Source organism: Erythrolamprus reginae, chromosome 4, assembly GCF_031021105.1.
Source record: "Erythrolamprus reginae isolate rEryReg1 chromosome 4, rEryReg1.hap1, whole genome shotgun sequence".
Taxonomy (NCBI): Eukaryota; Metazoa; Chordata; class Lepidosauria; order Squamata; family Dipsadidae; genus Erythrolamprus; species Erythrolamprus reginae.
In genome coordinates, this window is record NC_091953.1 from 44377405 (window position 1) to 44391620 (window position 14216).

General features: G+C 35.6%; 1 protein-coding gene across 1 annotated transcript in view; it reads left to right on the forward strand.

Moving 5' to 3' along the window:
• Nucleotides 1–14216, forward strand: part of EPHA6 (EPH receptor A6) — a 475355-nt gene that overhangs the window by 206960 nt on the left and 254179 nt on the right. Inside the window, exon 4 of the mRNA XM_070750196.1 lies at nucleotides 11646–11801. Coding sequence (XP_070606297.1) covers nucleotides 11646–11801 — 156 coding nt within the window. The remainder of the gene's footprint in view (nucleotides 1–11645; nucleotides 11802–14216) is intronic.

The window sequence follows — 14216 nt, forward strand, 5'->3', positions numbered from 1 at the left end:
TAAAGTATGTATGTTAAGAGGAAGTAAAAAAAGTAAAGTAAAAAAATATATATTAGAATCTACTATTTTAGAAATATTTTTAAAGAAAAATTAACTGTTTTTAAATTTTAAAAAGTGTTTTCTTCCTTTAGGGTTAAAAAATCTGAAGTAATATAGGGAATTATTTTAATATAAATTATGACAATTTATAAAGATTAATGAGTAAACAGAAGCATATACTATTCCCCACAGCAATGAAAAGTAGAGATGGTCATACTGATTCCTTCATCCAAAGAAGAGAATATATTTAATTTTGTTTCTATTTCAAAATTGCTTCCAGATTTTATGCTTGTAACTGAGAAAAAGTGAAACTTTGATTTTGTTTTTTGCTGATAGGTTTGTTGTTATAGAAATGGCTAGCATATACTATTGTGTAAAAGTAAACCTCTGAGGTTGTAATGTTGAATTGAAAAGGCCAATGCCTTTCTCCTTAGTGGATGGAACTAGCATCCAGGATAGTTGACCTCATCCTTCAGCCTATGGGACTGAGTCTGTCAATTTGCAAAGCTCCACCTCTGTCTCTAAGGGACAACGTTTGACTCAGTCCTCAGACTGATCAGACATGTGTTCAAGTGCTCCTATTCTGGATTGCTTCTTCACCAACTAGATCAGGTGGCATTGCAATAACATCTGACTACTGATTTCCATCACCATAAGTTATTTCTCCCTGGTTTGATCATCAAATCATTGGATCACAGTCACAAGATGGAGCACAGCAATGGAGCTTTGGCTCCAGACCAGACCTCGGAAGCTGTTCCCTGCCAACTTGCCCCAGAAGCATTGTGTCTGATTGAGGTGGCAGCAGTGGCCATCTCCTTTTGTTCATCATTACAAGATTGACACCTTTGCATTGACAGAGGCAGCCTTTGGTTATCGAGTTCTTCAAAGGGTTCTTCCTCAGTCGGAGTCTGTGGACCAGAATTAACTCTCCCATTGGACAAATGGCTTTGGTATGGCCCATCCAGGAGGCTAATTCCACTCAATATGGAGAAGGGATGTTGGTCTTACCTGATGCAGTCCTTCTTGTAGGGTGGAGCTAGCATCCAGCCCCACCCATTATCACTCTGGTTCACGTCTGAAGACATTGGTTCTACTGGACACTGTTTTACAGGAGACCACATGTACAGTCTGTTACTTCGACTTTGAAAAAGCTGGCCATTAGAAACAGAGGCAAAGGTTAGTAATTTGACAGACTCAATCCCATAGGATGAAGGATGAGGTTAACCCATCCTGGATGCTAGCTCCACTCTACGAGGAAGACCGTATAAGTTAAGACCATGCTCCTTTTCTTTCTTTTTCCCTCTCTATCCCATATTTTCTTTTTTTTCCCTCCCTCTAGTCTATTACTTTTATTTATTTATCTTTGTATTTTATATTTTCATAAAGCAATAAAAATGGGGGGAGATCTCAAGTGGGAACCTGGAGTCTTCGGAGAGGGGCGGCATACAAATCTAAGTAATAATAATAATAATAATAATAATAATAATAATAATAATAATAATAATAATAACTATCCTTACAGAATAAAGGATTCAACCTGGTAAATACTGAATGTTCTGGGACTGAATTCTTAGCTAGGTAGAAATATCTTGCTTAAAGAAAGTCATCCTAGCAACTGCTACACTAAGATATTTCCAAGATATCTTCTTGAAATATAATATAAAATTACGGTGTATAATCAAAGTATCATGATAGTACAATTAGAGGCCTTTATGTAATGAGTAATAAAAACCATGGGCTTTATAAGATGTAACCAGCTACTTGAAAAAAAATAGTCCATTTTATTTTATGTTCAAGAGCAATAAGTTTAATAATACATAACTGGGTTAAATGTGAAAAGACATTTGTGTTAAATTCTGCACTATTGGTTTTACTTTTAGAAATAGTTGCTGTCAAATTCCGGTTTTGTCAGCACTGTACTTGTTCTATTTCTAATGCTTCATATTTCATTAAATTAACCAATCAATAGGTAAAAGAATCAATAGATACTGTATGGCAGCAGCTGGATTAATCACATAAGGAAAGGAAAGCTGCCAAATTTCATTTGGCTGCTTAAATTGATTCTGCCAAAGTTCTCTTGCTTAGAAAACTATTATTCTCTTGTAGGAAATCTTTCTGAAATGTTCTTCTCTAATATATATGATCACTAATGTAAAATGGTGTGTGTGTGTGTCTGCATGTCAGACAGATTTTTTTCTGCAACATTTCTTCAAGATGGATACAGTACAAAAATACTTACTTTGAATGAAGAAAAGGGGGTGAGTTTTACTCATCTTCTCTCTTTTACACTACCTACCATGTTTCCCCGAAAATAAGACACTGTCTTATATTATTTTTTTCTCCAAAAGTTGTGCTACATCTTATTTTCAGGGGGTGCCTTACATTCCAATCCTTCCCCTTTAATTCTTGGAGCATTGGTATGCTCCACTTGAAGAGCCTTACTGCCCCCGCTGCCACCAATTTTGCTGCCGCCGATTTCATCACCGGGCCCCTCAGCTGTTTGGAGGCCCATGTGTCTTCTGTTGGCCGCCACGCTGGCAGGAGGTGCAATCTGGGCAGCTGCGGCCAAGGCTCAGTCCCCTCGCAGGACCCGTCTTTTTTCGGTGCTGACACCACTTGGAGAGGAGCCCTTGGTGGCCATGGGCATGCCTCCGGATCCGGAGGCAGAAGACAGCCTGATTGATGGGCAGCTACCTGCCTGCAGCAGCAAAGGGGGGCAACGGCTTGGGCTGGTCAGCGTCGGGAGCTGCTCCTCCGCTTTCAGGATGCCACCGCCGATTTTGCTGCTGGTATACCTGTGATGGTTTGCTCATGTCCTGAGCAAATAGCTATGGTCTCAGAGAATGCAGAGACTGTGGAGGGGCAAGACAGGTGTCCTGTATTCCTGGCCCCTGAGTGTGACAGTGAAATTGATGAGGGGTCAGGGTCAGAACAACCAGGGCCTTCTGCACTTCCTGGCATGAGAAATGGTTTAGCTTTTCTTGTGCTGAGTGACTCAGGGGAACAGGATGAGCCTCTTCTGGATGCCAGAGTTTGGAGAGCATCTAGGAAACACGAATGGTTGGCTAAAAGGAGATTGACCCATCAGTAGTATTGCTGGCTATTGGGTCACACCCTCACACTAATTAAGAGTGAGTCATGCTCCATCTTGTTGCAGAAAACAACACTGTTCATTTCAGAATCTTCTCATCTTGACTCTTGAATTCAGTTCGTGTTTCAAAAGAGCATATTATTAGCTTTGCTAATGAACTTCGGTCTTCTAGTTACTTTCTGAGAACTACACATTTGAATTCTTGCTACTGCTGGTAATTATTATTGTGTTTATCTTCACTCTGGGATTTTGGCGAACTGATAAGATTTTACTAGATTTGCTTCTCTCTTTGAAAAGTCTCTTAAAAGCCTCTTACATATTGGGACTTTTGTAAATATTAAATCCTTTTATTTGTTAGACAATTTGTGTGCATCTGATTATTGGGCTCAGCACTAAGTTAGAACATATGGGAGGGAGTATACTGCTTCCTTTTTGCCATTCGGGTCCTCCAGGGGCCATTCAAGGCAGTTAATTTTTATAGCTATATAGACAAACTATATTCTATATGTGTAACATATTTCTGCTGATAATGAAAAGGAAGGGAAAGTAGTATAGATCTATTTCAAACTATTTTGCTGCCATCAGCTAACCATACCCTTACTGGGATTTAAACCTGGGCAGTTTGTATATAAGGCAGTAGTTTTAACCTCTAGGTCACAGGTTCTCTTCCTGGTGGAAGCTGAGACAGAAGGAAAACCTGTGTATATTGCTAAAATATAAAGATATATTTTAACATTTGTTCAAATGTCACATCAAAAATAGCATAAATTCACCAATGTGTTTTACTTCAATAAAAATGAAGAAAGATGCAGAAGATCATAAAAAGAATATTGGAGATTTCCAGGTGTTTCCATGTATAGAAAGTGACAACCTTTTTTATGACTGAAAAGAACTAATACTATCTCCGAACATATTGAAGTTATTTATTTGTCAGAATTCATGTAAATGTAATCCCAATATTCTATGCAGTGAATAAGCAGTGTTAATAAACTATTCATGTTGAGATGTTGGATAGATAGTAATGAACAAGCAATTTTATAGTAGCTAGAACTCCTGCGAGCCTTTTCTGAATCAACAATCTAAGCTTTAAGTCAGGAAAATAGCAGTTACTAAATTTTATAGTACAAAATTATTTGTGGCAGTTCAATTAACATTCTGTTTTAGTATGGAGCAATTTTGTGTCTGATTTTCTATTTAACATGTGAAGAGCAGTCATTGACATATTCTAATACATCAAGAGTTTTACATATCATAAAATCACTTGCAAATGAATTCAACTAGATAATTAGTAGAAGTGATATTCAATATAGCTAAGAAAGTTCAACTAATATAGGAGTAAATAATACCAAATAATGTATTATTTATTAAAACTGACATTTGCTTTAGTAATATTGACAAATGATGTTGAATTTTACTCTGTAAGCTGAAGGGAGTACAAAGGTATTTCTTATGTAAGGAACAAATGATTAAAGACTAATAAAGTATAAATAGATACTTTTTGTATATATTCATAGACATACCTGCATACTATCTAGTGTTCCTTCAGATTAAGGATGAGGTTAAACCTCATTAATAAACACATAAAATCAAATGCAATAATTAGAAATATAGTTGTGCAATAAACATTTTATTTCTTACAGGATCCAATCTGGGTCACTAACTGGGACCAGAGAATTAGTCCTATGAGCTTTTGGATGTGTGAAGACTGTCCTCAGGGAATATTTATTTACTAGAATGTTTATTTTGGACCATTCTATATGTTATATTTATGTCTACCTGATTGTGTGTGACTTTTTTATTTGCAGGTTGGGGTGTTGATTGCTGGCAATTAATTCATTGGCTGTTGTTTCAAAACTTTATAAGTTCTGAGTTTCAATAGCAACTATCCACTGTCACATTAAAAAAAATTGCAACACAACACTATATGGCAGGATGAGAACCCATTGTAGTACAGAGCAAGCAAAATAACTGGAGAAAAGTGAACAATTCAGGCAGAATGGGTACCAAGCATTTATCACAAGATGCCCATGCAACAAATTGGGGATAGAAAGGAAGAAAGTAGGTAAAATACCAACTATATGACACACTGCCATACATAAAAAACATTTTGTGTAGAGCACAATTTGATCTGCAAGTGGGCATCATCCACTGTCCACAAACTACCGTATGAGGACAAAACATGCAATACAAATATTGTAAGCAGAAAAAAATTCTATTTTAATTTACAGGACTCCTGGTATGGATTGTCCCTCTGATTATGTAGGACACGAAGAGGAAGCTAATCACCAGTTTTCAAGTTTCCACATGAGCAAAAGTTAGACAAGAAGACCCAAACTCATTGGTAGCCTCATATTGCAATGAACAAGGACATGGGTGCAATTTTGAAGCTACTAAGATTATTGGCTGAGCAGGGACAAAGTCATCCAGAGATATGATTTCGGTCTAGGAAACACACCCCTTTATCAATCAATAGGAGTGCTGATTTACCAGCTATTTGGAGCCAAGAGCACAAAGCACAAGGAAACAACACTCAACAACTTAATAGTTGGTCATCAATATCCAAATTAACAATTAAAAGACACATACAAGGCCAAGCAGCACATAAATACAATGCATAGAACATCCCAGTGCATACAACTCCATCTGGCTGATAGCTTCCAGCTTTTAGGAAACCACTGACCAACTATTCATTTTTTGTAGACTTTTCTTGACAGGAATTTATTGGTCTGTTGTAGGATTAAGCTGGATTTTTTAAATCTGATTTTGAAACCATACATTTATAGTTTATAGGAATACATAGCGTTTCCAATTTCATTTTGTAATCTTCTTGATAATACATTAATTTCACCCTGCAAAGCCCTGAAACGATCCCTATATAAACAATTTTGTATAAAGTTATTTTATAAAGTTTTTCTTTGAATTTTATATGTTTTACTCATGATTCTGGACAATCAGGCATGAAACTTTGGAATAGTTTGGTATAGATATGGAGTAGGGATAGAATTAGATAGATAAAGCTATAAATGACATTCATTTTCCAGTATGTTCGCTAATGTTTCACTATGCCCCAAGGCACTATCGTTCTCATTTCTAAATGAGGAAAAAAATACTTTTCCAGCCTCCAGGAAACCATGTGTTCATTTCTTTTAGCACAATTCTCTTTACTAGTATTTTCTTTAAACCTGCAATGCAATATTGAACATATATTTCTTTAAAATATATAATAGATTACAAAAAGAAATGTTTTCTTCCTGTTCTATGGTATACTTTATTTTATTAGTATTATAAAACTCTTAAAGCACATTTGACCAACTTTCAGAGTAATTCAGGTTCTGGGAAAGTCTCTGTGGAAAGCTTTTGACCTGTTAAAATAGCTTCCTTATATTTATTTTGAATCCAGTACTCTCCACAGTTCAGTTATTCCAAGACTGATTCTTTGGACTTTCTCAGCATGTTATCATATATCTATAAAGGACTGATTCATATTTCAATGTATTGAGTCACCATGATTATCTCATTTTGTGTCTGGCTTTAGGGCTTTTCAATAGATTTGTAAAATCAACCATAACATTCCTGCATTATATAGTGTGTGTGAAAGGATAACTGGATTATTAGTTATTTTTAGACTGATGTTGCAATGAAATGAAAGGTTACTATTTATCAAAATGTATTTCTTCCCTTTAGGATGATCTCTGTAGACCAGATTTATTTTAAAAATCAAAATATTATTTTTAATACATTAAATATATTATATTAAATATATTAATTAATACATTAAATTTAATTTAATCACTGGAGATTTTAAAGAAAAAATTGAACAGCTATCTGAAATGGTGTATGGTTGAGCAGGAGGTTGGATTAGAAAACCTTCAAGGTTCTTTCCAGCTCTATTCTGATTGACGTTATTGATTTATGACATGCACTTTCTATAATTTGCAATGATTTAACTCCTAAATCAAACTCTACCACTATGCATATATTAAGGGAAATAGTTATTTTGAAGAAAATTGTTATGAAATTTTATTTTTCTAATAATATATCAGAATAAATGTGCACTCAAATCCATTCATATTTTCTTACATTATTGTTAAGGAATGTGTAGAACGATTCTTGCATTATAAAGGTCATGCACAGAGGAAAATGTGGGATTCCTGCAGATATTCAGGAGATATGACTAGTTACTCAGTCATAAAAGACAGATACATTATAGTGTATAAAATAGTGTTTACTTTAGAAATAGCACAGTCAAATTAAACAGTCAATATCTCTCAATACAATAATAATATTATAAGTCTGTCTTTGTCTTACATATCAGACATATATTACACCTGACAAATACATCAAACTATAATCGAGCTTACTACATCAGTCACAGTGAATCAGCAGAAAGAATGGAGACAGCAGAGAGAGAGAGAATCATGCTTTCTGGCTCCCTCTTATGGCAATTTTCAAAATAACCTCTTAAAGCTATAGTACTTCAATACAAATAAACATTCATTGTTAGCTTGCTTGTATATTGTAAACCCTATATATTGTTTTGTACATGGTACTAACAATTATTTTAAGAACTCAGTGGATGAGTATAGTCATGAATTATTGATAGTTGATCTTGTAAGTTGATCTGGCATTTGAAGGCTTATCATTGGATTTTGAATTTCTATTAAAATTCTCTTGGGTTTTTAGCATTGTTTTATGACATTATAAAAGATTTTGAATTTTTCACATGAAAGCTGTAATATTTGCCCAAGAGATCATTAAGGCAGCAATTTAATGAGATTTTGACAATCTAAACAAATATTTATCTTACCGTGGATGGCTGACTTGGGAGGCTTTTGCACATCTAGATAGGTACACTTTGCTGCTGATACTCTTGATCTGAAAATAGACTGAGGCAAAATTAAGATTTGGAATAATAATCAGAACTAAATTTGAATGTTTAATAAATCTATTATAGATTCAATTCAACTGACTTTAAACATGGCTTCAGTAAAAATATATTTTGATTGATTGAATAGATGACTATAGAAGTGAAGACTTTGTTTTCATGTTGCCAGATCAGAAGCCACATAAGACCAAGGGTGGGCTTCAAAAATGTTAGGGTTCTCTGCCCAGTTGCTAGGTGGGTGTGGGCACGGCTAGGTGGGTGTGGGTGTGGGCCCGGCTAGACAGTCTCCTGCAAAATGTTGGGGGATCATTTTTCCTGTCCCTGGGCTCCAGAGGCTTTTGTCAGGCCTCCAAGAGGGTGAAAACAGCCTGCCCAGGCTCCAGAAGCCTTCCATGCATCTCCTGCACTTACCTGAATCCAAAACGTGTGGGGAGTCCTGGGAAGAGTGGGCAGGGCAAGGGCACCCCTGTACAAGATTATCATAAATAAGAGCATTTAAAAGTATAGTGATTAATATTGCTTATTACTGTGTTTGCTATGGTTTATTGTTGTGGTTAGCTCTGGCCCAGCTCCTGCCCCAAGGACTGTGGATGTGGGGGAGACATCCACATGCTGCAGGCCTGTTTTGCCCCCAGTGGAATCTGCTGATGAAGGCTCCTCTGACCAAGAAGACATGAGTGACAGGGAGGAGGAGAGTGTGGCAGACAGTTCAGAAGGAGATCAATTATCTAGCTCCTCCTTGGATTCAGAACAAGAGTTAATAATACAGCCATGCATGCGGAGAGCGATGCATAGGCAACAACAACAGAGAGATTATTATCAAAGAAAATGAGGCCACCTGTGGTTGGGTGGGGCTGTGGTAATTAGTGAGGCTGCTATAAATAGCAGCCTGTGGGTTTGGCCATTGTGGAGGATTATCTGATCATTGTGTTTCGTGACTGCTTTACTGACTTTGACTTTTTGTGTACTGATTTTTCCCTGCTTTGAAACTAAACCAGAGCAAAGTGTGCTTCACTTTGTGAAAGAAGAAGGATTGTGAATTGCCTCACAGCTGCAAGCTAAATATCACAGAACTGATAAGGGACTTGTACAAATTACCAGTTTGGTTGGAGACCAGTGCTCTTTGCTATACCCAAAGAAGGCTTGGTTTAAGTGAATTTTTATTATAAAGAACATTGTTTTGAATTTTCAAACGTGTGTGTGTCTGAAATTTGTACCCGTGAATTTTTGGGAGGATTCTACCAGAGAGCCCGACAGAACAGTTTATATTAATGTATAGTTTTTTTCCTTTTCATAACTGTGTTTTTAACTATGTGCAAATCTAGAATATTAATTAGTGATTAATATAGTGTCGTTTGGGATCTTTTTTCTCCTGTTGAATTTATAATTGGCGAAATTTCAGCCGGGATGGCGCAGCAGGTATAGTGCTGTACTGCAGGCCACTAACTGTAGGTCAGAGGTTCAAATCTCATCACCAGCTCAAGGTTGACTCAGCCTTCCATCCTTCCGAGGTAGGTAAAATGAGGACCCGGATTGTGGGGGCAATATGCTGCCTCTGTTAAAAAGTGCTATTGCTAACATGTTGTAAGCCGCCCTGAGTCTAAAGAGAAGGGCGGCATAAAAATCGAATCAATAAATGAATGAATAAATAAATAACCAAACAAACAAACAAACAAACAAACAAATATTAAAATATTTATTTATATCTTTTAGTCAACAATTTAAATCAATCTGAATCAAGAATGTACAGAAATCATTGGTTTACTTTTCATGTTTAAATCTATTTTCACATTTGGATGTTGATCAGCTGGTTCAATGGCAGCATTTTAAAAAATTGGATTATTTGTAAATTTATAGATGGAGAAAAAAAATGAAGAATATATGATAGTAAGACCAAGTTTTGGTTGACTGCAGTCTGATCAGTCCCTGGAGTCCAATCGTACTCTAACTTCTTGCATAGGCAATGTTTTTCAACATCTTATAGTCCCCTGTGCATAATTTATAATGATTATTATATTTTCCATTAACCTCTACCAGATCTGGATTGAAAAAATTTGAAGCAGCATAGAGTGAGAGTAGAGATACAGAATATTCCTTTGCTAATATTTAACAGAGTTTTGTAGTCCAGGCCTGGAAGCTATTATCCAACTAAAGCATATATATATATAACTGTAATTCTTAGTGCAACTAAGTCGAGAAATGAATTACTAAAAATGCATTGCACAGAATTTCATAATACACTTTGACAGTATATTTCACACTTTGTTATTTGAAAACTCATTCTAATTTAAGATTAAGATTTATTAGATTTGTATGCTGCCCCTCTCCGAAGACTCAGGGCGGTTCACAACAATAACAATTGTTTGTTGTTGTGAGCTAAACTTAATTGTAAGTTTAATGTTAGAAAACTAGCATGCTAGAAACAGAGTACTAAACTCTGGCATTAAAGTTATTTACAAAGATGCCATTGGCTCCATGTAGGGATCATAAGAAAATCAGAACATTAAATAGCAAGTAATCAAATCTTTGATTTAAGTTGCCCATTTACACACAAGAACAATATAGAGATAAATTAATCTAGTAAAAACAGGAGAATTATGGGATAAAAGGAAGGAGCACCTTTATCAGCCACTTTTGGGAAATCATCTTTTTGTGACTTGTCACAAAAGATTTCTAAAGTATCTACCAGTATACAGAGGTTATTCTACTATGGTAGAAAGGGATCCGAATATTTTCTCAAAAATTCAAATATTCCTCTCAGCTCTAAAGGTTCGAAATTGTTAAAACTAGCAAGTTTTGGTTTTTGTTTTTCTTTTTTTTTTAGAAATAGCATATTTCACATAATGCTTTTCTTCTGTCTCCTAATGATTATGAAAGAAATAGACATCATGATCCCTGTGGATGATTGTTAATTTTATTAAATCTCATTTGTAACTTAATGCAAATGTTTGGCATATTATGAATTAGCAATAGCGTTTAGACTTTATACGGTTTCATAGTGTTTTACTGCCATCTCTAAGCAGTTTACAGAGTCAGCATATTGCCCCCAACAATTCGGGTTCCTCATTTTACTGACCTCAGAATAAAGAACTTTTAATTATTTATGAATAATTATACTATGTGATTGCCACACATTTACTATATGGAAAATAATCTTAGTATCTGTAAGTCTGGTGATTACTCCTATACTATAGACTAGGCTATAATATTCCGACCAATAGGAATATATAATCTATAAAGCATTAATAAATATTATGTGTACATATATAAACAGGTCAATTTGTATTTTATATTTGTATTTCCCAGATGTCTCTGTATTGTGCACTCTAGTTCACTTACACAAGCTGTGCAATTCCTCTCAGTGCAGTTGGGCCCCTGAAGTCTCCATCCCAATGAAAAGTAAAGAGACATTCTCACAGATGATCCAATTGTAGGACAGTCTATATTCTCCTTTTCCTGATTTGAACAGCATACAGGATACAGTTTGTACTCACCTGTACATTTAAAAGCTGGATTCCATTTCTTAGTCACATTACAGTTTGGCCATGCTATGAAAAAGACAGAGAAAATGCTTTTATATAGAAATAGGCAATTTCAGTATACATTAAGTTGCTTTCCTCTTTTTCACAGCTTGCCGGTCAGGATTCTATAAAGCATTTGCTGGAAATATAAAATGTTCCAAGTGCCCTCCACACAGCCAAACCTTCGTGGAAGCAACATCTGTATGTGGTTGTGAAAAAAGTTATTTCCGGGCTGATAAGGATCCACCAACTATGGCATGTACCCGTAAGTTTAATTGATCTTGGTGTTTAAAATTCTTCCCTTATCCCTCTTTATCTTAAAAGATAAAAACAGCATTTGTTTTTGCTAATCAAAAATGAAAATTAATTTTTCTTTTAGACCCAAGACACTGCCATATTGAAAAAATATATCTCAGTCTTAGGTATCATCAAAACAACAACACACTGCATTACCTTCATTATTAATATAATAATTATAGTTTAAGGACATTTGGGTGGTAACTACTGCAGAGTTTGTTTTTCTGGATATGGTTCTGAGTGTATACAATATATACAGTGATACCTCATCTTACAAACTTAATTGGTTCCGGGATGAGGTTCTTAAGGTGAAAAGTTTGTAAGATGAAACAATGTTTCCCATAGGAATCAATGGAAAAGCGATTAATGCGTGCAAGCCCAAAATTCACCCTTTTTGCCAGCCGAAGCGCCCGTTTTTCTGCTGGGATTCCCCTGAGGCTCCCCTCCATGGGAAACCCCACCTCCGGACTTCTGTGTTTTTGCAATGCTGCAGGAGAATCCCATCAGGGGAATCCCAGCATCACAAAAATGAGCACTTCACTGGCAACGGAAGTCCGGAGGTGGGGTTTCCCAGCGAAGGGAGAATCAGTGAAATCGCAGCGTCGCAAAAACACCAAAGTCCTCAAAACCCCACCTCCGGACCTCTGTGTTTTTGTGATGCTGCGATTTCACTGAGGCTTCCCTCTCTGGGAAACCCCACCTCCGGACTTCCGTTGCCAGCGAAACGCCCGTTTTTGCACTGCTGGGATTCCCCTGCAGCATCACAAAAACACGGAAGTCCGGAGGTGGGGAGCTCAGGGGAATCTTAGCAGTGCAAAAACGGGTGCTTTGCTGGCAATGGAAGTCCGGAGGCGGGGCATCCCAGTGGCCGCGGTGGGTTTGTAAAGTGAAAATAGTTTGTAAGAAGAGGCAAACAAATCTTAAACCCCGGGTTTGTATCTCGAAAAGTTTGTATGATGAGGCGTTTGTAAGACAAGGTATCACTGTACTATAAATTTATTATGCGGTATCAAGTCAGTGTGAACTCAGCAATATATAGATAAACCTTCTAAAGGATCCAGGACTTAAACTGCAAGATGTGTAAGAGTAATTTTTTTTACCTTTCCCTGCACAGTCTGGGAGAGTGGACGAATAAGATTATATGCATATCCTTGATATTAATGTTGCTGATATTTCTGAAATATTCATTTTATTCCTTTGATTATACTAAGTTTCTTAGGTGGGACCCAATTACCTGTTTATGTAGTGCATATCATATACTTTTCCTTTAATACAATAATAAGCATTCACTACTTGTTAGATCTGAAGAAGATTGGAATATAATGCATGAATAATTTAAAACTATCTATGTATTTGCTTGCCTAAACAAAATATATAACATAAGGAAATTCCAGAGGGTATTACTCACAGATGTCTGCCAAAAAGGCTATGACTGCCAGGTTTTTTTCCCCAATGTGATATATAATCTATGTATAATGTATAAGTGATAACAAAGCAATCAGTCCACATTCATAAAATCCCAATGACACATAATTTAGCGGAATCTGTGGATTATAATTAATTGTCTCTCTTTTTCCAAGTTCTAAATCTTAGTAAATGATTCACTGCATGTCATTACAGCTTAATATTTGCATGAAATCACAGTTTAGTTGGCATAATTTAATAGCAATTAAAAACCTATTTAATCGTCATGCAAATTGGCATGAGGGCCCTTGAGTATGAAGGGTGTCTATTTCTTAAGAATCTGCACACTCTCATTTCTATACTTTTAAACACTCCTACCACAATTGATAATAATTTTCCGGTTCACAGCAGTGCAAATAGACAATAAATCATATTTTTGTTATAAACAAAGTCTAAATTCTTCTGTACATTTATTAACAGTGAAAATCATTAGCAAATTGTAATTTTTAAACAAATAACTTGGGCATAATTTGGTGTTAAAATATTATTTATACAAGAAAAAATGAGGATTGTGGTGGTATCATACTGATTAAAAATTTATTATGGATTACATTTCTATGAATTACAATTTATTTCATCTATACAATTTATTATAACCTGAATTATAAATAAATAAAAACATATACCTTAATGGAGGAAGAGTTAAAGAGAAATTAAATACAGAAAATATTGGCAGCACAAGCAAATTATGATTAGTGGAAATACAGAAATTTATGGCCAGTTGGTATAGCCAATAATATTTTTTTTAAAAAGGTATTGTTTTATTTTATTTATTTATTTATTAGATTTGTATGCCGCCTCTCTCCGAAGACTCGGAGTGGCTCACAACAATAAAGCATAAAGCATTTATTACCAATAAACACTTCAACACTTATCATAAATATCACATTTATCTCAATTTATTCTTGTAGGACAAAAC